The sequence below is a fragment of the Sciurus carolinensis genome, chromosome 2, assembly GCF_902686445.1.
Source record: "Sciurus carolinensis chromosome 2, mSciCar1.2, whole genome shotgun sequence".
NCBI lineage: Eukaryota > Metazoa > Chordata > Mammalia > Rodentia > Sciuridae > Sciurus > Sciurus carolinensis.
In genome coordinates, this window is record NC_062214.1 from 187,382,076 (window position 1) to 187,401,858 (window position 19,783).

The window sequence follows — 19,783 nt, forward strand, 5'->3', positions numbered from 1 at the left end:
TAAAACCCGAAATCGTTTGAAATGGAAACGCTTTCCTAGCTCTCCGGTGAAGAACACCAACAAGAGCTGAGCAGAGACGGGAGACGCGTCTGCAGAGGTCAACTGGTACTTTTTGTCATGAACCAGCCTGGAACTGGCAAAGGAAGAGGCTAGTGACAGACCTTCCAGGAAATAGGAAGAAATGAGGTGGAAGTGTTTCAGACTAACTGAACTCGAGGGACAAGGGCTTGGTGAAAAATGGCACGTGTTCGCCATGACAGCTGGAGGCAGGGCTGCTCTCAGGGAGATCCAAGGTGGGTGGTGGGCTGTGGGAGGGGCTTGGGACATTTTCAAATAAGTAACCAAACTTCTAATACGATTCCAAGGAATCAGTGAAACTCGAATATATTAAGGTGACAGGATCGATTTCACGTGGTGGGGCCACATTTTCAGGCAATGATTTCATTTTAGTGAATTATTATATCTAACAAGAGTAAGATCAGGGCAGTGTAGTATAATAGGTACTAGAAAACCTGGGCCAGAGCCAGGAGACCCAGGTCTACACGATCTCCCTCTTCATGACTGGCGACTCCTCCAAGGCCCACGCCTCGGTCCCCAGCTGCAGTGGCATTACTGCCATCCTGTCTGCCCTGTGGGTGTGTAAGAGATGTGAAGGAACATCATGACACTCACTAAGTCCACGCATGGCACAGTGACGGGACAACCATGGGGTGGCAGGGAGTGGGGGGGGGCCCAGCCTGGGGCTCGCTGGGCTGACTCTTAACACAGTACTGCAGGGGCTCTGTAAAACCTAGCCTTTATATTTCTTAATATAAAAAACCTTATATCTTAACATGTAACCAAAAAATCCAGAAAAGAATGATCCCTTTTCTAGATGATGACAAACATCTCTAATAAAGACTCCTCTCCCTAGATAAAGTGTGTCTTTTTCAAGCTGAGCTCACTGTATCAGGATAAACGGTCACAATGCAGAGGGACACGGCAGCAAGCCATGCGGCGAGTTTTGATGCTGTATGTTCGCCGCTCCAGACGAAAGGCTCCCAGGGGTAAAGCACTGTTTACATAATCTTTATAAATACCCTTCTTTTTATACTTATCATACTTCGGAGTCATTATGTACAGCCGAGCGAAAAGATGAACTCCCACTCACCTCTGAAATGCAAGAAGCGCCTTTCTCTGTAGGACCTCCTGCATCCCTCGCAAAGAAGCTAAGAAAAGGGTTCAATTAGTCAGTGGCATGGGAGAGCAGGGAGTTTTTGACAATACCAAACTCATCACAAGAATGACACATTCACCTGGATCAAAAGCAACAATTCCCGAGTGCCTAATACAGCAGGCCCCACTGGGACATGAAGGCCAGTTCCACTCCCAAGGCACTTGTGCTCAGAGGACAGAACTATGGAACGATGCCAAGGGACAGTGTGTACTGGATGGCCAATCTTGGTAGCAGGGATATACGGGGGCCATTTTCCAAGGACTAGCTGGGACTCTGGAAGGAGCACACTGATCATCCCCAAGGCAGGCATGTAGCCCGTGGAACAGGCTGGTTCTCCTGGCCCTGAGAAGCTATGATCCAGGGCTAAGAGCATGAGCTTGATGCCCTGAAAGGCCAGTATAATTCACACCAGAAATGGTCAGTGTGAAAACCTTGGTGTGGGTACAGGGGATGGAGCACCAACCCAGTGTGCTGGCATATCAGCTCAAGGGTGTGGGAGGCCACCCAGCTGGAGGCCACACGTCTGCTGTGCAGAGCACATGACAAATGGCTCCCCAGAGCCTGCTACCGAGGAAAGCACCACCTCTGCGGCTGGAGGTGGCAATGCACCTTGGCAGAGCAGCGGGAGGCTGCTCAGGGGCTGGGTGTGGCTGCGGCTGCTCTGACCTAGAGCCTCCGCGACGGAGCTGGAGAGAACCCTGGAGCAACCCAGCGGAACCAGGAGGGCCAGAGGAGGACCAGAGAGTCCAGTGACCCCCGAAGTTTCAGGGCTGATTAGGGTAGAATCCCAGGTGAGAATTTACAAGGTAAAGCTACGGCTTGAAACATACCCTTCCCTGAAAGTCTACTGTATGTGAAGTAACGTGCCGAGTATGGCCAATAAATCGTGCAAACATGGAAAACTGGCCAAAAATCCATTATCGAAAAGTAATTGATATGTGAAATTTTTCCAGGGTCATCAATATTTTAGGGCAGAGGAAAGAAGGATTTGGGTTAATTTGTAAAATGAACCATAACAAAAGCATATTATATATATACATATAATTGTATATGTATATATAAAAGAAAGAAAATACTTTAAAGTTAGAACAGTATTTTCTCCTAATGGCAAGTGGGATTTGTGACTGGCAGGGGGACATAGGGGATTCCCCAGGTAGCCAGCAAGGTTCCATCTTCTGAGCAGGCTGGTGGCTACAAGGGCATTTGCTTCACACTAATTCATTAAGTTAAATATTTGTTTTTGAGGGGATTATTTTTGTATCCACATTATATTTAACAACATGTTAAAAGGATAGCAGAGATCAGAAAAACAACATATAGACTTATACTTTCTATAAACATATCATTGAAAACTTCATTAGTATATAAAACACAATTAGGGTGGGTATAATGGCACATGACTGTAATCCCAGCAGCTCAGGAGGCTGAGGCAGGAGGATCATGAGTTCAGAGTCAGCCTCAGCAACTTAGCGAGGCCCTAAGCAAAAAAAAAACAAAAAGGGGTGGGGAATATAGCTCAGTGATAGCTCAATCCCAGTACCAAAAACCCACACAATTAGATGCTTTTTTTAGCCAGAAGCCCACCCACCAAAACTTTAAGTATATCCAAACTGTGTAAATCACTGCCCCCAAGAGCCATGCGAATTTGGTGGGTTGTTGCACTGCACGTGTGCGTAGCTGTGAATTAAAATGTGTGAGTGGAGAGTTCCTACCGCGCCAAGGGAAGCTTCCTGGAGGCATCTGCCCCAGGACTCTGCTAGCCTCCTGCACCTAAGAGCCAACATGCTTTCCCTGGGGAATGGCCCAGGTGACGGGCTGGGGCTGGGGCAGGCATGAGGCTGGTGGGGGAATCACCTCTCGCACCTCACAGCAGATGCTCTGCCTCCACCAGGAAGGAACCTGTGGTCACACCAGCCCCAAGGGCCTATGAAGAGGCCTGGTGGTGCGGGGCCTTCCTCCCTTCCTTCCCAGTCCCAGTAGAGGACAGAGCACCGGGGTCCCCACAGGCTGGTATGTCAGAATGACCCCACTTCTGCACCCTCCTCCCCAGATAGAGGCGACTGTGGGGCCCTGTAGCGCAGACCCGGGCTCCACAGGGAGGGATTTCTCACCATCAGTGGCCTGCAGACTGTACGTGAGCCCCAGAGCCAAGTAGCCTTTGGCCTTGAACTCTGACGTTTTCTCTCCCACATCAACGACTGTTTTGGCAAACTTCTCAGCCTCTTCCAACTGAAAAAAGGAGAAAAGTGAAAAACAACAACAACCTGCAGAATTTCCAACATGAGTTCCCATAAGCATTTGCTGCCAAAAATGGATTTCTGATGAGCCACTTTGAAAATGACTCCTGAATCTTCCAGTCCCACTTGGCGACCCCGCTTTCCCCATCGAGCCTCTCCAGGAGCCCTCAACACTCCTAGCCAGGCTTTGCTCCTTCATGTTTCCTTCTCTGCTTATTTGCCTTCTTTTGAGAAGTCGCTTTCATATTTGGTGGGGTTGCACCTTCTTCTTTATTTTTAATGGATAGGTCCTTTAATGAGGTTGCGCTAGGTATTCAGAAGTTGAATAAAATATATTTGTAAAGAATAAAGTTCTTGGAATGTTGTGTTTGGGTCTTTACTTTTTTTCTCCATGATATCAAGAATCCACTTGGGTTTGAATTCTTTTTGCCACAAGCTATTAAAATTTTCAAAACTCCCATTTTTTTTTTTTGACAGAACACAACACATGGACATCTATTTCATCAGCAGATTCCAGTGAGAAATGTGCACCTGTAAACTACACCCACAACGAGACCTCTTGCACAATTCTTACAGGCAAGAATAACAAGATCTGTTCCTTCAAAACTGTGGCAAATGGTGATTATTATTGAAGCTGGGTGATCGTTCATGGAGTTCATTATATGCTTGACTTTTGTGGTCAAGCTACTGTGGTGTTTGAAAATTTAACAATAAAAATGTAAGAAGAAATATACAGAAAAGATTTGTTACTCCTATTTTTTAAAAGGAGGTTTATTTGGGCGTTTAGGGAGGCATGTGACAGTAATAATTAGAGTCTCGGCTAGAATCCAGAGGGCAGCAGAATCACTGCTGGAGACTGGCCCGCTCCACGCCCGAGGGTTGGTCCACTCCCTGCCCAACCCCTGCCCACGCTGCTCCTCCATGTGCAGCCTCTGAAGTGCCAGAACCTAGGTGGCCACCCATTGCCATGACACGGCTGTTCCAGGTGAGAGCATGCTCTCTTTTTTCTTCCTTTTCTCAAGCAAAATGAAAAAAAAGAGTGGATCACTCTCTTCATAAGGCTCACTTCCTCCGGCTGGGTGAACACCAGGGGAGAGCCGGGCTGCACGGGCCGTGATGGTAGAGCACCACAGCTAGCCAGCACCCCGAATCTCGCCAGCCACCTCGACACTGATCTCCGTATGACGTTAAAAGAAAGATAAAACCGCATGAATGCAGCAGTGACCTATACCACATCTCAGCAGTTGTCTGTTTTCTATTTTCTACTCTAATGATACTTTTTGAGGTACTAGAACTGTTACAAATCAGGCTCTGGCCAAATGCAAATCTGAACAAAAATCTTTGAAGCTGGCCTATGTGGAGGGAGAGGAGGGAGGAAAGCTGGATTTACACCGGAGCTGAAGTGGCGAGTGACGCTGCTTCACAGAGCCCCCCAGGCTGGGCTGAGGAGGAGTCACTCGGGGCACACGCCTCCAGCCCCGGGTGCTTGTGGGCAGCGAGACATACCTGGGCATGGATTCTAAACTGTCTCGGTCCTGCTGCTTCTGAATCATATTTCCACGAAAAAGAGAACCTGCAGTACCCCAGAACATCCTGGTTCCCCTCAGACCCGGGGTGGGTGGGCGAGGCCGGAGGAGGTCAGGGACCCAGACCCAGGGCCTGGAGCTCCAAATGGGCTCGTCCTTGTGTACCTGTGAAGTACTATCACTTTCTCCCTGTGCCTTGACATGGGAAAGGCGGTGTCTCCGCCCTGTGGTCCCCTGCCGTGGAGCGGGGCAGCCCTACTCACCCAATGAAGGGAGCCCATGCACAGCTTGGCGGCGAGGAGCGGGATGGTGGCGTCGTCGGGCTTGAGGCGGATACACTCTTTCAGCACCTTCACGGCTCGAGCAGACTTGGTGAGAGGAGATTTCTTCTGTGAAACTCAAAATTTTGGATGGGACCAATACTAATCATGCCTTCAGGGGGATTTTGGTGGGGCTGCCTCTTTTCGAGGTTTTCTAACCAAGTGGGGCCTGGGTATAGCGACAGCTAGGATTTTTTCCTTACTATGGCTATTGTAAAGATAAGAAAAAATAAAGGGTGGAAATTTATGTTATGATAAATATTAACCATCCAATCCAAAGCACACCATATTAAAATTTCTGAGTTCATTTGGACCAAATAATTTTATATCTCAGACCTAACAATTCATTAAATGGCAAATTCACTGAATTGCCCAACTTAACAAAAAAAAGCAATGACCACCACCTTTCATTAAGCGTGCACTAGTAAGGCTACTGCCCTGAGCACCTTCTGCATGTTAGCTCCATTTGTCTGATAATTAGTCTACAAAGTAGCCACTGTTATTGCTCCATTTTACTGAAGAGCAAACTGAGGCGCACCACAGCCAGAGTCACACACAGCTGATGGCACCCGCACATTACTCAAGATAACCAGAAGACCCCTTCAGAAATATGTTTACACTCTGGCAGGAGAGCAAGGATCAGAAGGGGCCTCAGTTTAAGCCAGGACCCTCGCACACGAGTCACGAGAGCTAGAAAAAGGCACAAGCTTCAGAAGTTTTCTTCTCAGTGCTACATCCTTCCATCTTGGCCTCCAAATGACTCAAGTTGATTGTTCACTATGAAAGGACCATAGGACACCTTGAAATGGGGGTTATCAGCCCATGAAGTTCAGTGACAGCATTGACACCTGGCCGAGCTCGAGAGGGGCGACTCACTTTTCCGGCAGCCATCAGGGACAGAGCAAACTGGTACCAGAGGTGGAACTCCTCAAAGGCAAACTTCATGGCTCTTTCTAAGCACTGGTTTGGAAAGATAAACAAACGGACATCTGAGAATTGTCACACAGGACCCGTGTGAGTCTGTGCACACACGCTGAGGCTCCCCTCCAGCAAACGCCTCCCGCGCCACCTGGTGCACAGTGCCAGAGGGCGGGTGACTCGCGGTTGATCAAGCACAATCCTTGATAATCCCTGATCTCAAGTAGCTTTGATGGAGGACGGAGCAGAGGCTGGCACAGAGCAGAGGCCGCCGGCACACAACAACTCACACACAAGCCCTAACTGACACGTGCCGGGCGGGGACAGGGAGGTGCCTGTGGAAAGCACCCACAGGCCTCAGGCATGGCAGCCAGGCACCAGGCCGTGAGTGGACTGTGACAACGAGGAGGGAGACCACACAGGGAGGGGTGGGGAGGTAGTCCAGGAAGAGGCTGAGCCTGCCCTTGGCCATGGCATGTCCAGTGTGCACCCAGCCAGGGCACGTGGCAGGAATGGGGTCAGACTGGGGCAGGTTGCCAAGCCTGAGATGACTGCTCCTCTTAAAGCTGTCCCCAAGTTCCCCCCATACCCCTAAATATCGTGCCAGCATAACTGCACTGCCTTTGTCCTCCGCACAGCCCAGTTGGGACACATAACCTACAAAGAGACCTCCCTCTCAGACAGGCAGGAGTCAGGTCCCTATAGAGTGACACAATCAGCAGAGCTGCAGGAGGACGGTGGGGGCCTGGGGCGAGGCGGGACACCAAGAGGCTGGCCAGGAAGAAGGGGAGTGGAGGGGCTTCAGAATCAGCAAGGACGGCCCACCTTGGGAGCGAGGGCAGCATCTCTCCTGAAGGGGAAGGAGAGAGGAGCCAGGGAAGGGAACTGAGGTGGGGGTCCTGGGGTGAGGAGAGGGTGCGACAGGGCACCCAACAGCCTCAGGGAGGGGAGCATTGGGGTGGACGTGTGGAGGCCGAGCAGCTGCTGGACCTAGCGGTGGGCCCAGCTCCGAGGGGCAGCTGAGGCCAAGATGGAGGAGGACTCCGGGGGGAGCTGAAGACAGGAGCACGGGCCTGGGGGCGCAGAAGGGCACTCGTCTACGTCCTTGTTCTTCATGGAGGCGGCTCCGAGGAAGGCGCAGGCAGGGAGAAGACACCCCGGAGGAGAGACACCAGTTCTCTGGACGACGGGCCTGCCCTCAGAGGAGAGTGAGCGAACTAAGCGGCCCTGCCCGGCTACCACTGCTCGGCCAAGTGGAACCGGGCGGCTGCTGGGAGGAAAGGGAAGTGGGGCTCGGAATTTAAAAAGAGGAAAGAGGAAAGAAAGAGAGAAAAGTTTCGAGCAGCACGGAAAACCTCACGCCGCTCACGTGGGGAGAGCCTTGGAGACCGTGTCGTGGCCGTGCCAGGCAGCGACAGCGACCCGCCGCCATTTCTCTCTGTGGTGCTGTGGAGCCGGCCGAGGAGAAGGGAGGGAGGCTGGTACTCTCAGGATCACTGGGTGGAAAGAGGGGTGAGCAGGGGCCGAAAGACAAGTGCCACAGAGGGAGCGACTAGCTGGAGGTCACGGTAAGGGCAGAATGAGGTGGTAGGAGAGGAGAGAGAATAATTCCAGGATTCGGGATGTGCTTTACGGCGATCACGTGAATACCATACATTGGTTTACCATGAACCCCCCCAACTGCAGCATATTATATTGAAAAGCAAGGTCGCGAGCAGCTGGCATGCACCTACAATATGCTGAGTGATGCCACAGGATGGGTGCTCTGGTCCCAAGCAAGAGCACGCCTGGCAGTGGGCGTGGCCACCCGCATAGCATGAGGTCAGCAGGAGCTGCTGGCTGGAGTCGCCAGGAAAGCCCCTTAGATAAGGAGGGCATCCTCTGCTAGCACACACCATGCCCCGGCCCTGCCCCTTCAAAGCTGGAGGCGGGACAGCCAGGAGGTGGCAAACAGGACAAAGGTCACCTACTGGAAGAGCAGAAAAAGGAAGTGCCTGGCCCCTGATGGAGAAGGAGCTGCAGGCCACGGACTACTGTCTCCCACCAGGCCATTTGTGGTGGGGGGCAAAACAATTCCTGCTTGGTTAGGTCACTCTATACTGGCTTTGCTGATTCCATCAGGACACATCCTGCACCAACACAGACTCTGGGTGGCAGAGCCGGATCTAAACCTGACCCCTGAGCCTTTCCAATTGCACTCCACTGCTGATAAGCAACCAGCAGCTGCTCCTGTGCCTTTAAGAAGCACTGCGGGGAGGGCTGGGGAGATAGCTCAGCTGGTAGAGTGTTTGCCTCGCAAGCACAAGGCCCTGAGTTCGATCCCCAGTACTGCAAAAAAAAAAAAAAAAAAAAAAAAAGAAAAAAGAAGCACTGCGGGGAAACCAGAGCAGCCTGCTGGAGAACAAGTCTAAGTTGGAGTGTGGGGTGCAGGGTGGTATGCTGGGGTGAGCGGGCAGGGCGGCAGTGAGGGTGGCGGTGTGGAACAACGAAGAGTCAACAGTTCTTAGAAACTGAGTTTGGGGTTGGGGGATGAACGGTGGTGGAGGGGGAGGAAACGAGGATGATAATCACAGTGGCTGAATCAGGCCGAGGAGCCAGGATGTGGAGAGAGGAGCGTAGATGGAAATTAAAAATGAAGCTTGTTCTAACAGCCCTACTCTGCTAATTCACTGCAATATAACCACTAAGTACTTAAATATATACACAGAAACGTTTACATGTTGAAATGCTTTTTCTTCTTCCTTTCCTAGGAGGAATGATAAATATCAACTGTTTTCCTGATAAACAAAAGGAGCTCAGCCTCGAAACAGACTGTTCTGAATCAAAAGCTAGGTCTATAAATAAGCGTGCATCCTTAGTTTCTTTTGTGCCAAAGGCTAACGTACTCATTACAGTTGGTGCAGAACAGTTACTGGAAGCCTAATTGGTATCACGCTCCATTCCAGGTGCTGCAGGAAAACAGCATAAGACAGCCCTGGTCCTTGCAGACAGGAGTCACAGAGCCCTGGAGCTAAGGGGACCAAGCAAAGCATCTGGGTAAAGCCCCCGAGGAGAGGCGGTTGTCATTTCAACTGCCTGTCACTTTAAAACTCTTCCTATGTGGGGGCAGAAGTGGGAACAACCCAGAGAGAAGGGATGCAATGGGAAGGTATCACGTGACCTATGCATAGCCAATCAGATGCCGGGCATGAATCTGGAGGTTGAGGTGTGGGGAGAGGCCACAGTACCTAATCCCAGAGGCCTTTCCCACTGGGGTCTCAGGGGCGACAGGCTGGGTAGAGGTCTTCTGAGTGCCCTGTGGCCTCCTTGCCTGCTCAGGTCTGTTCTTCAGCCTCCTGTGGATCCTGTGAGCTAAACAGAGCAGGCTGACAGGTGCTTTTCCTGCTTGACTTAGCAAGTTACCTACAAGCAAATGCCTCAGGCTCCCCTTGCAACAAGCCCTACCTACAGCCCCAGCCTCTGCCTGGGGAACCTCTGGTTAGGGAATCCACAAAATAAGGAACCTAAGTGTCACCACACACTAGATGTGTGCATTTGGGCAGCCAATTAACCTCTGCACCTAGAGGTCTCGCTGTAAACTGGGAGCTATAACAGTAAAGCAGAGTAATCGGGGAGAGTCAATTAATACTTGAAAAGCCACAGAAATAGCACCTCAGATACAGGCAAGTAAGTGATACATAAAACTACCTCTTACCTTTTTAAATTTCTCTTAACATTCTTCTGTTAAGAAAGAAAATGCAACAAATTGCATAATACCTGTCATTTTACTCCATTCAATATAGGAACACTCAGAGCATCGTATGGATTTTCCTCCTTAAGAATTCAACGTGAGACCCTTGAAAACAGGGCACAGAGCTCCAGAGCTGGCCAAAACTGCGCTGGTGTTCCCTCTGCTCTCAGTAACGCCTGCTGTGCAGCCAGGCACCCCCATCTGCTTCACAAGCTCTGCCCCTCTTGGGCTCCTAACCACCCTAAGCGTGTGAGTATCACCTTTGCCCCAGGTGAGGATCCCGAAGCACAGAGGTGCTGAGTGACTACACGAGGTCTTGGCGAGATGGTGGTGGACTTGGACGTGAAGCAGGCTGTCTAATTCCAGATCCTGAGCTCGTAAGCACAACACTCTGTTCCTCTGAGACTTCAAGTGCAGACAAGCTGCTCACACCCCACTTAGCAGGCCCTCTCCTGCTGTACAAAGCAAAGCGTAGCTAAGTGAAAGGCCCCTAAAAGGCCACGCGTTCCCCAGCCTACTTCCGAGATGCAGTGAAACCTTTCCTGCTAATGGGGGCCCTGCTCCCATGGCCTCTTGGGGACCCCCAAGGCTACTGAGAACTGACACCTTCTCAGCTTGCAGAATTGTAAAGGCCATTACTGACCAGTAATACCCACCAGTACCACAGCAGCGGGCAAGGCCTCCAGCCATCTCAGAAGCTCAACTGGACAAGGGGGTAACTGGCTTCGCGTTTCCTCTACCCACAGTGTCTTCCACAGTCCCTCCTGGCTCAGACCTCTCATAACTCTAACAAGTTACATCCCATAATAAGCCATGGGGGTGTCATGAAGAGAGGAGATGCAAGTCAATGATTATGAACTGGCCTCCACCCCAGGTCAGAGGCTCCACAGCCATGGGTCTGCCCTCCTGGGGAACTTGGCATCTTCATGATGCATGGTGACTGCATGCCAGCCCAGACAGCACCAGACAGCTCCAGACACCCCCAAATCCTGACACCTCATACCCCACGCGGACATCTGACACGTCCTCCCTCTGTTGCCATAAACATCAAGATGATACAAGCCCCCCAGCAGCTCAGGGACACCCCCCCCCCCCGCCCGCCATGGAATGCATCTGTGTAGAAAGGACCCGGGTGGTCACGTGGCACATTGCCATTCACAACCCTCCATGAGATGGGGGACCTGCGCACCCCGTTGCTTAACTGGCACTTTTTAAGAATACTCCATCTGTATGACAGTAAAAATGTCCAGTTTTAATGTTGTAGGGGGATTAGGACAGAATATATGTTCTTAAAATAAAATGGAAAGCATTCACGCTGTCCAGGGATGGAGCCCAGTGGTAGAGCGCTTGCGTAGCACGTGTGAGGCCCTGGGTTCAATCCCAGCACTGCAGAAACGAAACAAAATGAAACAAAAAACCTTTTAATAATGGTCCATGGAAAGGAAACCATGATGAAAATGGACTTTTCAGCGGACTGCAGGGGTCTTATGCACAGCGGGACGTGTCAGAGGCTGCTGAAGGACACAGGCCTGGCGTGGCAGAGCTGGGAAGGAGGGGAGCAGCCGTGTGGTGCGGTGAAGGCGCTGGCTCTCGGGCCAGGCTGCCCAGGCTTGGGCCAGGCCTCTTCCTCCCCAGCCACTGGCTGTTACAGGGGCCGAAGGAAGTGATACGTGGCAAATGCTCCGGAGGGTGTCTGCACGGAGTGAACCCTGAAACGCAACAGCTGCTGAAGTTGCCTTCGTGAAACAGGTTGGTCTTAAGAGGGGACCCTGGGAAGGGGTGTGGGGGTGCCGACGGAGGCACAGGGAGTGGACAGGCAGGGATGAGAGTGAGATTCTGGCCCCTTTCCACCCCTGGTGTCAGGTGGACAGAGGGCAGTGAGGCCTAGGGAGAGGGAATACGGGGTCTCATCCAGAACTACAGATCTGAGTCTCCCACACAAAGCAGCAGGTGGCATCTCCAATCACAAGAAAAGAAGGTGGACATGGCAGCAGTATTGTGTCCTACCAGGAATGACAGGTGCGTTCAGGGATCCCACCTGCCATCTCTCTGAAGCCCAGGATACAGTCATGCCATGGATACAGTCATGAGACCCTAAAGGGCATCCTAGTCCTTTGAGGGGTCATCAAGATGTCACTTGCAAAACATCTCCCTTGGGAGCAGGACTTGTGCCTCTCCAGGCTGCACTGTGGCTTTCTGTGGGCATCCACCTTTGAGGGGGCTCCAGGAACGAGACGCTCCCCTGCCATGGGAAGGCTTAGCAATGGCCTTCCTTGTGTGCAGACCGCTGACACCAGCCGGGTGCCTGGCAGTGACAGCTGCACAATGCCACCGCAAGGAGAAGCCAGCGTCTATTTTTGGAATTCAAGAGTGAGAGTCAGCAACCAAAACCCAAGTGGGAAGGGGCACAAATCATCAGCACCTCTCCCACCTAGCCTGAGGCCCAGGTCGGAAGCCCATTGCCCTCAAAAGAGAACAATAACAGTAAGTCGTCCACGCCTACGCCTGGCGGCCAGGTTGGCTGATCCCAGCAGTTCTCACTGCGTGGATCCTCACTGATGTTCTTCTCTGCATCATATGTACTTAGCGAGTCGGTGTTAAGTGGAGGCCTTGCAGTGGGGTAACAGTGCTTTTACAACAGCATTTAGCCGGCTGTGCGGACACTATTTCACTTCTCTACTTTTAACAATGAAAAACTATCTAAGCTATTGAGACATTCTGGACCATTATCTCAGACTCACAGATGAAGACCTTTGAGATTATTCTGTCCCATTCTTAACTTCATAGATGTGGAAATGAAGACCCGGAGAGGAGACAAGACCTGCCCAGGGTCACCTGGTGGCAGATCTAAAGTCAGAAACTGGTCTCATGATACTTAGTCCAGGGCTCTTATTTCGAAACAAACTAAAAACAAAAGCACAAATTAAAATGGAGCTACAGAGATCTGCTCCATAGGATTCTGGGCCCAGGGAAGGTTTTTAAAAGGCACACTTTCAGGACTCTCAGTTCTAAATAAAAGTTCCCTCTCAGGGCTGGGAATGTACCTCAGTGGCAGAGCATCTACGTGGTATGCATAAGGCCCTTGGTTGGATCCCCAGCACCACACACACACACACACACACAAACAAAAAAAGCTGGGTGTTATCAGTGCAGACCTATAATCTCAGAGACTTGGGAGGCTAAGACAGAGGATCTCAAGTTTGAGGCCAGCCTCAGCAATTTAGTGAGGCTGCAAGCAACTCAGTGAGACCCTGTCTCAAAAAAAAAAAAAAAAAAAAAGTTTTAAATGAAGGGCCAGGGATGTGGCTCAGTGGTAAAGCAATTCTGGATTAAATCCCCAGACCAAAAAAAAGTCCCCTCTGCCTTTCTGAATTGTGAGAAACAGACACACTGTCACAGTTTGCTCAAGTTCTCTCCCTCATATTGGAAATAAAACAGAGAAAACTCCAGATCCCCACCACAGTCCTTCAGCTTCTCTTTTTGCTTTAAAACACTAAGACTGCTCTGAGCGGAGGAGTTATGAGGTTTTATTACTTTGGCAAACACTCCCTCTGGCCATAGTGGGAGGAGTGGAGAGTCGGCTGTGTTTTCAAAGTCCCAGACTTTATCACAGGATTCGAGTGCTGGACACCACCCTCTGGCATGCCCCCTTCTCGACTCCCGGAAGGAACATGGCCGCATCTGCACAGGAGTGAGGCGTCTCTGAGGACCCATCCAAACAGCTCCATCTGCGGCTCTGCTGCTACTGCTGCTGCTGTTCTTTCTTATCCTTGCCAAGAGCACTAAAGTCTGGAAACAGCACCCTGTTCCTCGCCCTCCCCCTCCTCAAAGGCCCCTCCCCTTGGGTTTTGTTCTCAGCCTATCTCCCTGGCTTAGGGCACTGGATTTTAGTCCTCTGCCTCGGTTGCAGCTTCACTCATGTGAGGACAGAGGGAAGGAAGGAATCAGAGAGTGGCAAGTCAGTGGTTCATCATGTACAAAACAGTGTGCACTAAAGGCTTAAATGAAGGAACCAATATGGACAGCTAGGATCCAACCTGCCAGCTAACCCGCAAAGTGGGTGACAGACCAAACACAATGAGGAGAGCAATGAACTGCAAAGAATCTAGAGCTGGTGACATCTCAGATGGGACTGAAGCAGGGGTTGCAAACTTACAGGCCCGGTGTGATTTGCTGCCTGTTTACACTAAGGATAAACATCAAGACCAAGGAAATAGAATTAAGATCCCGGAAAAACCCCATTATCTATGGCCAATTGTTTTTTTGCAAGGGCATCAACTCCATTCAACAGAGGACAGAAGAGTCTCCTCAACAAACAGTGCTAAAATAACTGGATTTCCACAGGCAAAAGAATACTGGATCCCTACCTCACTCCATATGCAAAATTAACCCCAAATAGACCAAGAGCCTAGATATAAGAGCAAAAACTATACAACTTTTAGGGGAAAACACAGGGGTAAGTCTTCATGACATTGGATTCTTACAAATGACACCAAGAGCATAAAAAAGAAAAGATAAAATATATACAAAATTTCAACCAAAATTTAAAACTTTAGTGCATTGAAGGACTTTATCACGAAAATGAGTAGACAACATACAGAATGGGAGAAAATCCTTGTGAATTAAATATCTGACAAGAGTTTGTTATGTTTAATAAAGAACAACTGCAACTCAACAATAAAATGGAAAAAAAACCAATTTAAAAATGGGCACAGAGCTTGAACAGTCTTCTGCCAAGAACACAAACAAATGGCCAATAAGCACAGGAAGAGATGCTCAGTATCATTAGTCATGAGGGAAATAAGTGCAAATCAAACCCACAGTAAGATACCACTTAACACCTATTAGGATGACTATGACCAAAATAACACGTGCCGCGAGGCTGTGGAGACGCTGGAACCCTGTGCCTGGCACCGGAATGTAATACGGAGCAGCTGATATGAAAAGAGCCTGGCAGATCCTCGAAAAGTTAACACGGCGGGTGGAGGGATGCAGCTTGGTGGCGGAGCGTTGCTCGGCCTGTGCAAGGCCCCCAGATCAATCCCAGTACTGGGGGAGAAAAGTTAAACACAGAATCATTTGACCCGACAATTCCATTCCTAGGTACGTAACCAAAACACTGGGAGAGAGGAACTCAGATACGTGTATGCCCAAGTCCACTATGTATCCACAACAGCCCAAAGGAGGACGCAGCCCGCATGCCCATCAATGAAAAAATGTGTGAACGAAATGAGGAGCACACACGGTGGGATTTTCTCCTTCCAGAGGAAGAAGGACACACTGACACACGCCATCAGATGAATGATCACAACGGGCTGAACCTTGGAAATACTGGCTAAGAGAACAAACTGGACATAAGAGGGCAAGCGTCGCGGGACTCCATTCTACAGACACCCAGACAGGCAGACTCAAGAGCGGGAACATGGATCAGAGGTCGCCAGGGCATAGGGGTATGAAAGATGGGCAGTTATTGCTTAATGGGTATGGTTTCTGTTGAAGTGATGGAAAAATTGCAAACAGACAGTGATGAATGTGAATATAACTAAACACCACTGAACTGCACCCTTTAAAAAGATTAAAACAGCTTATTTAAAATTAAATTTAAGCAAAACCCCAAATAAAACATGAGGCATATACCTCATGATCCTCAATGAAAATGCTAATATTCCTGGGAGCAACAGGAGCAGCTTAAACTGGGTCAGAAGAAAGCAACACTTCATTTAAAAAAAAAAAAAAAGTTTTCATAATGGGGGATGGAGACACTAGTGGCCACATCAGGGATTGAGATTCTTTGGGAAAGGCAAGCGTACAAAAATGATATTGGCAGTCTCTCCGGGTCAGTCCACCAAGCTGGACCAGAGATGAGATCAGTGCAGGGCCCATCTCCTCCTCTGCTGCCTAACTCCCATCAGACCTTGGTCCCTGCCTGGGGAAGATGTAGTCATTGCATGTCGACGGGCAGTAGTGCCCCTTGGCTGAGAAGCACTGGCGTTCGGCAAGGTTTTACTGAGCATCCATCAGGAGTGGAACCGCCTCGGTTGCTCAAAGTCTGTGGCTCCACTGACAGCACGCGCGCCCACTGATGCCTTTTTCCGGGGACCTCGCTCCCAGGTCCAGGTGGAGTTGGTGCAGTGCCTGTGGGGCTGCACAAGAGGCCCACGGCTCCCCACAGTGGTCCCTGATTAAGTCGGCACAGGTGAGGGAGGTGCACGTGTCCCTTTGGGACAATCACCATGCGGACGGCTCTACCCACAGAACAACAATGCTGTTAAGATTTATCATAAACACATGAACACGAGTTCAAGGGGAAAGATAAAATTACCACTTCTGTCTTTATAAAGTTGCCACATGGATGTAGGGGGAATACACACAACCTTCCAAAGGACCCCATAATATTCTGCCAAAATGGAGCCCTCCATAGTCAAATTGGAGAAAGCAACCTCCCCAGCAGCGTGGGCTCATTCTGAAACAGAGGAAGCAGCACTCCTGGCTTTGCTTTTAATAGTGCGGGTTGTCATGCCAACTAGTGCTGCTGTTTAAATTGAAGGGGAAAAAGAAGTGTTCCTTCCTACACAAACCTTTCAGCAGGGCTCACAATTAGTCTTGAGAAAAACATGAAAACTCATAGCACTGGCGAGATGGTAAACATTGTGCTTATATTTAAACCCTGTTGGACGGGGGCTGCGATGAACCTCAGGTTTGTGTTTCCGCCGTTCAATGCCCCATGGCCAGCATCTGGCTGAACGGTGCCCTGAAGAAAAGGAAGCCTTGACGTGGGCACAGGCAGAGGCAGAAGGTCTTGAGCCAGGAGAGTAGGCTTCCATCTGGACTGCGCACTACAGAAGAAAGGGACAGGGAGAGAAGAGCCTGTGGGAGCAGCTCAGCTCCACGGATGGAAGTGTGGCTCTCAAGGTGGGGTCTGCACGGTGCGCGCAACAGACCCGCTACCGAGCGTGCAGGGGTCGGGAGGAAGGGGACTGCTGGCAATCACAGCAGGAGCACCCTCTTCCCTTTTCGGTGTGGAGGGGCCCGTCAATCAAGGAGAGGAGCCAAGAAGGGAAACGCGCCTTGTCAAGTGAAAGTGTGGATTTGGTTAGGGACAAGAGAAGGAAGGAAAGTTGGAGGACAGAACCTCTCCTCTGTGGCCTGTTTACCAAAGTCTCCACTTGCACAAAGGAGGGTCTGTGCCTCATTCCTGAGGCAGAGAGAACCTGTTTGAAGATCAGACATAGGGAGATGTGGCTGGAGCCCATCAATGAGGGGCACAAGCTAGGTCTGCCGACACAGTGACAGTCTGGTCTCAGACTTTCTTTCCAACATCCTCTCCCACCAAAGAGGAGAACGGGCCCTCCATTCCCAGCCCCTAACCTCTTCATCCCTCTGCAAATTATGATGAAGGGCATCTCCTGCTCTTAAGACTATACGTCCCAGGCAGAGTTATGACATACGAGAGTTCAGGTCCTTCCACGTTTTAGGCCCTGGTGCTTCCTTGGAGCACTACTTTCAGGCCATTATTAGGTAAAATAGTGCAACGTGAACACAGATACCACAATACCATGGCGGCTGGCCTGATAAGCAAGACAGCTGCTAAGTGACTAACAGGAGGTCCTGTATGCAGCATGGACATACTGGACACAGGGAGGGTCACCCTTTGTTTTCATTTGTTCCTCACCCTTGCAGGAGGGTAATCATGCTTTCACCACACCGCTCACAATGGCATGTAATTTAAAACTGTTTATTTCTGGAATTTCCATTTAGTATTTTTAGACCAAGTCGACCACAGGTAACGGACACCCCAGAGAACAGGACTGCAGCTGGGTACTGCCGTATTGCGTTCCTGTCGGGTCTTGAAGGGCCACTCATGGAGATGCCACGAGCAGGCTCCGACCGGCACCCCCAGCCTGGGAAGCGCTGCGACTGGCCTCCCGTTCACCTGCGCATCAGTGTGCCCTGCACCTTTGTCTTCCCTAACTTAGTCAACGCGCCTTGCGCTACTCAGCCGTCTCTTTTCACGAGTTCCTATTTGGTCTCTGTAACCAGACAGGAAGTTTCTTGAAGACAAAAGACAATTTCTTAAAAGCAAGTTGTCCTTTTAGCTTAAAGTTCACAGAAAACAGAAGGGCGGATAGGAGGGGAGGAAAAGCACCAGGTGGACTCAAGAAGCCTGTCAAAGAGGAGATGGAAAGCCGGGTAGTGGGATGGGGCTTGGGACAGAGCGGGAGGGCCTCGCTTAGCAGCAGGGGCTCCCTCTGCAGTGACCAAGCCGGCCACAGGCGACCGGCTGCCTCAAGGTACCATGAACTCCGTCCTTCTGGGACCCACCGTCTCAATTAGAAGACCCGAGAGCGCGGTGGCCACGTGCTTGGGGGTGGGGCTCCTCCTACCTAAGTAGAAAGGGCAGGAAGGGCGAGGCCGGGCATGGGGGTTCCTCCTCCTCCTCCCGGGCTCAGCCACCTGGAGGGCAGTGCTGCCGCTTCCATCTAGATGGGGAGCTGCTGGTGGGCAGGGGCCACTCCTTGCTCAAGGCTACATCCCCAACCTTAGTCACAGCATATGTGCATCTTGGAGAAATAAATGTCCTCCATTTTATATATTTTAGCAATTAACTTACATTTCTAAGAGAGGAACACAGATATAGAACAAAATCCAAAAGGCTCCAAGGGATACATGGTGAAACATTTCCCTCTCTTCCACCTTCCATTCCAGCTTTAGGTGCTATCTCCACCACTTTCTTTCTTATATATACATATATATATATATTTTTTTAAAGGAAAAAATATTTTTAGAAGATATTTTTTAGATGTTGATAGACCTTTATTTTACTTATTTATTTTTATGTGGTGCTGAGAATCGAGCCCAGGGCCTCACACGTGCTAGGCAAGCGCTCCACCACTGAGTCACAGTCCCAGCCTCTCTCTGCCATTTCAAATGGGACCAGTGGTCACTCTGTGAACTGCAGAGGCTCCCAGAGCCAGACCGCCCTGGGACTCACGTGTTAGGTCATCATCACAAGGTGGAAGCTGCAGGTGACACTAAGATCAAAGTCATGTGAGTGAGAACACAGTCCTGGGGTCCCTGCTGGCTGGCGGAGGAGTGAGGAAAAGCCAGGCAGGGCCGGGAGCCTGTCCGTGGAGCCGGCCACCTTGGGCTCCTCCCAGCTATTTCAGTCGTGGGCAGATTTCAAGCTGGGGAAAGGCTGTGTTGTCACACGAGGCGACAGAAGCTGAGGTGCAAACACACTCCGCTGTGGACCCAGACAGGTGTGGGGTGGTGTGTCTGGAGAGAAGGTCACCTTGAAAGAACTTAACTGTGAGTGGGTGGCACCAAACCACACCTGGCCATGCGGGGCAGGAGCTCAGCTGGTCAGGAACAGGGGCCTGGGACCCCTTGGGGACGAATGGTCTGGACCCAACCTGAGCCTGGACCAGGTCAAGGCCGGGCAGGTCACATGTGCCAGGGCATCTGGACACTGTGTTGTCTACATCGCGAGGGGTCTGTGTATTTTGAAGGCTGAGTAACCATTGCCCTGTATAGTCACCAAATTGAAGACTAAAAAAAGCGTCCAGCCACGCAGGCTCATCTGTTCCCCAAGGTCTGCCTCATGTGGCGAGCACCGCAGGCTGAGGGTGAGTCGGGCACTCATCTGATTTCAGCCAATCCGTTACTGTATTTCGTTCCCTGTCCTCATGCCCAGAGGCTGTTGCAATGGGTATAAATTTAGAAAGAGAAAGATAAATAACACAGAAAAGTTTATTTTAACAAAATAAGGTCGTATCTTTCCCTCTCTCTTTCTTTATATTTTGCTAAAGGACAAATATAATGGTCTCCTTACTTAT

General features: G+C 50.4%; 1 protein-coding gene across 6 annotated transcripts in view; it reads right to left on the bottom strand.

Annotated features, from left to right (window-relative positions):
* The window catches only part of Ttc7b (tetratricopeptide repeat domain 7B), a 232,194-nt gene that overhangs the window by 91,909 nt on the left and 120,502 nt on the right, over window positions 1–19,783 (bottom strand). For 3 of the 6 annotated variants that reach the window (XM_047541992.1, XM_047541994.1, XM_047541996.1), the window contains 4 exons: window positions 6,176–6,259; window positions 5,243–5,368; window positions 3,328–3,445; window positions 1,151–1,208 (listed from right to left, as the gene is read on the bottom strand). In XM_047541992.1, coding sequence (XP_047397948.1) covers window positions 1,151–1,208; window positions 3,328–3,445; window positions 5,243–5,368; window positions 6,176–6,259 — 386 coding nt within the window. The remainder of the gene's footprint in view (window positions 1–1,150; window positions 1,209–3,327; window positions 3,446–5,242; window positions 5,369–6,175; window positions 6,260–19,783) is intronic. The other 3 variants (XM_047541995.1, XM_047541993.1, XM_047541997.1) reach the window with 1 other exon arrangement.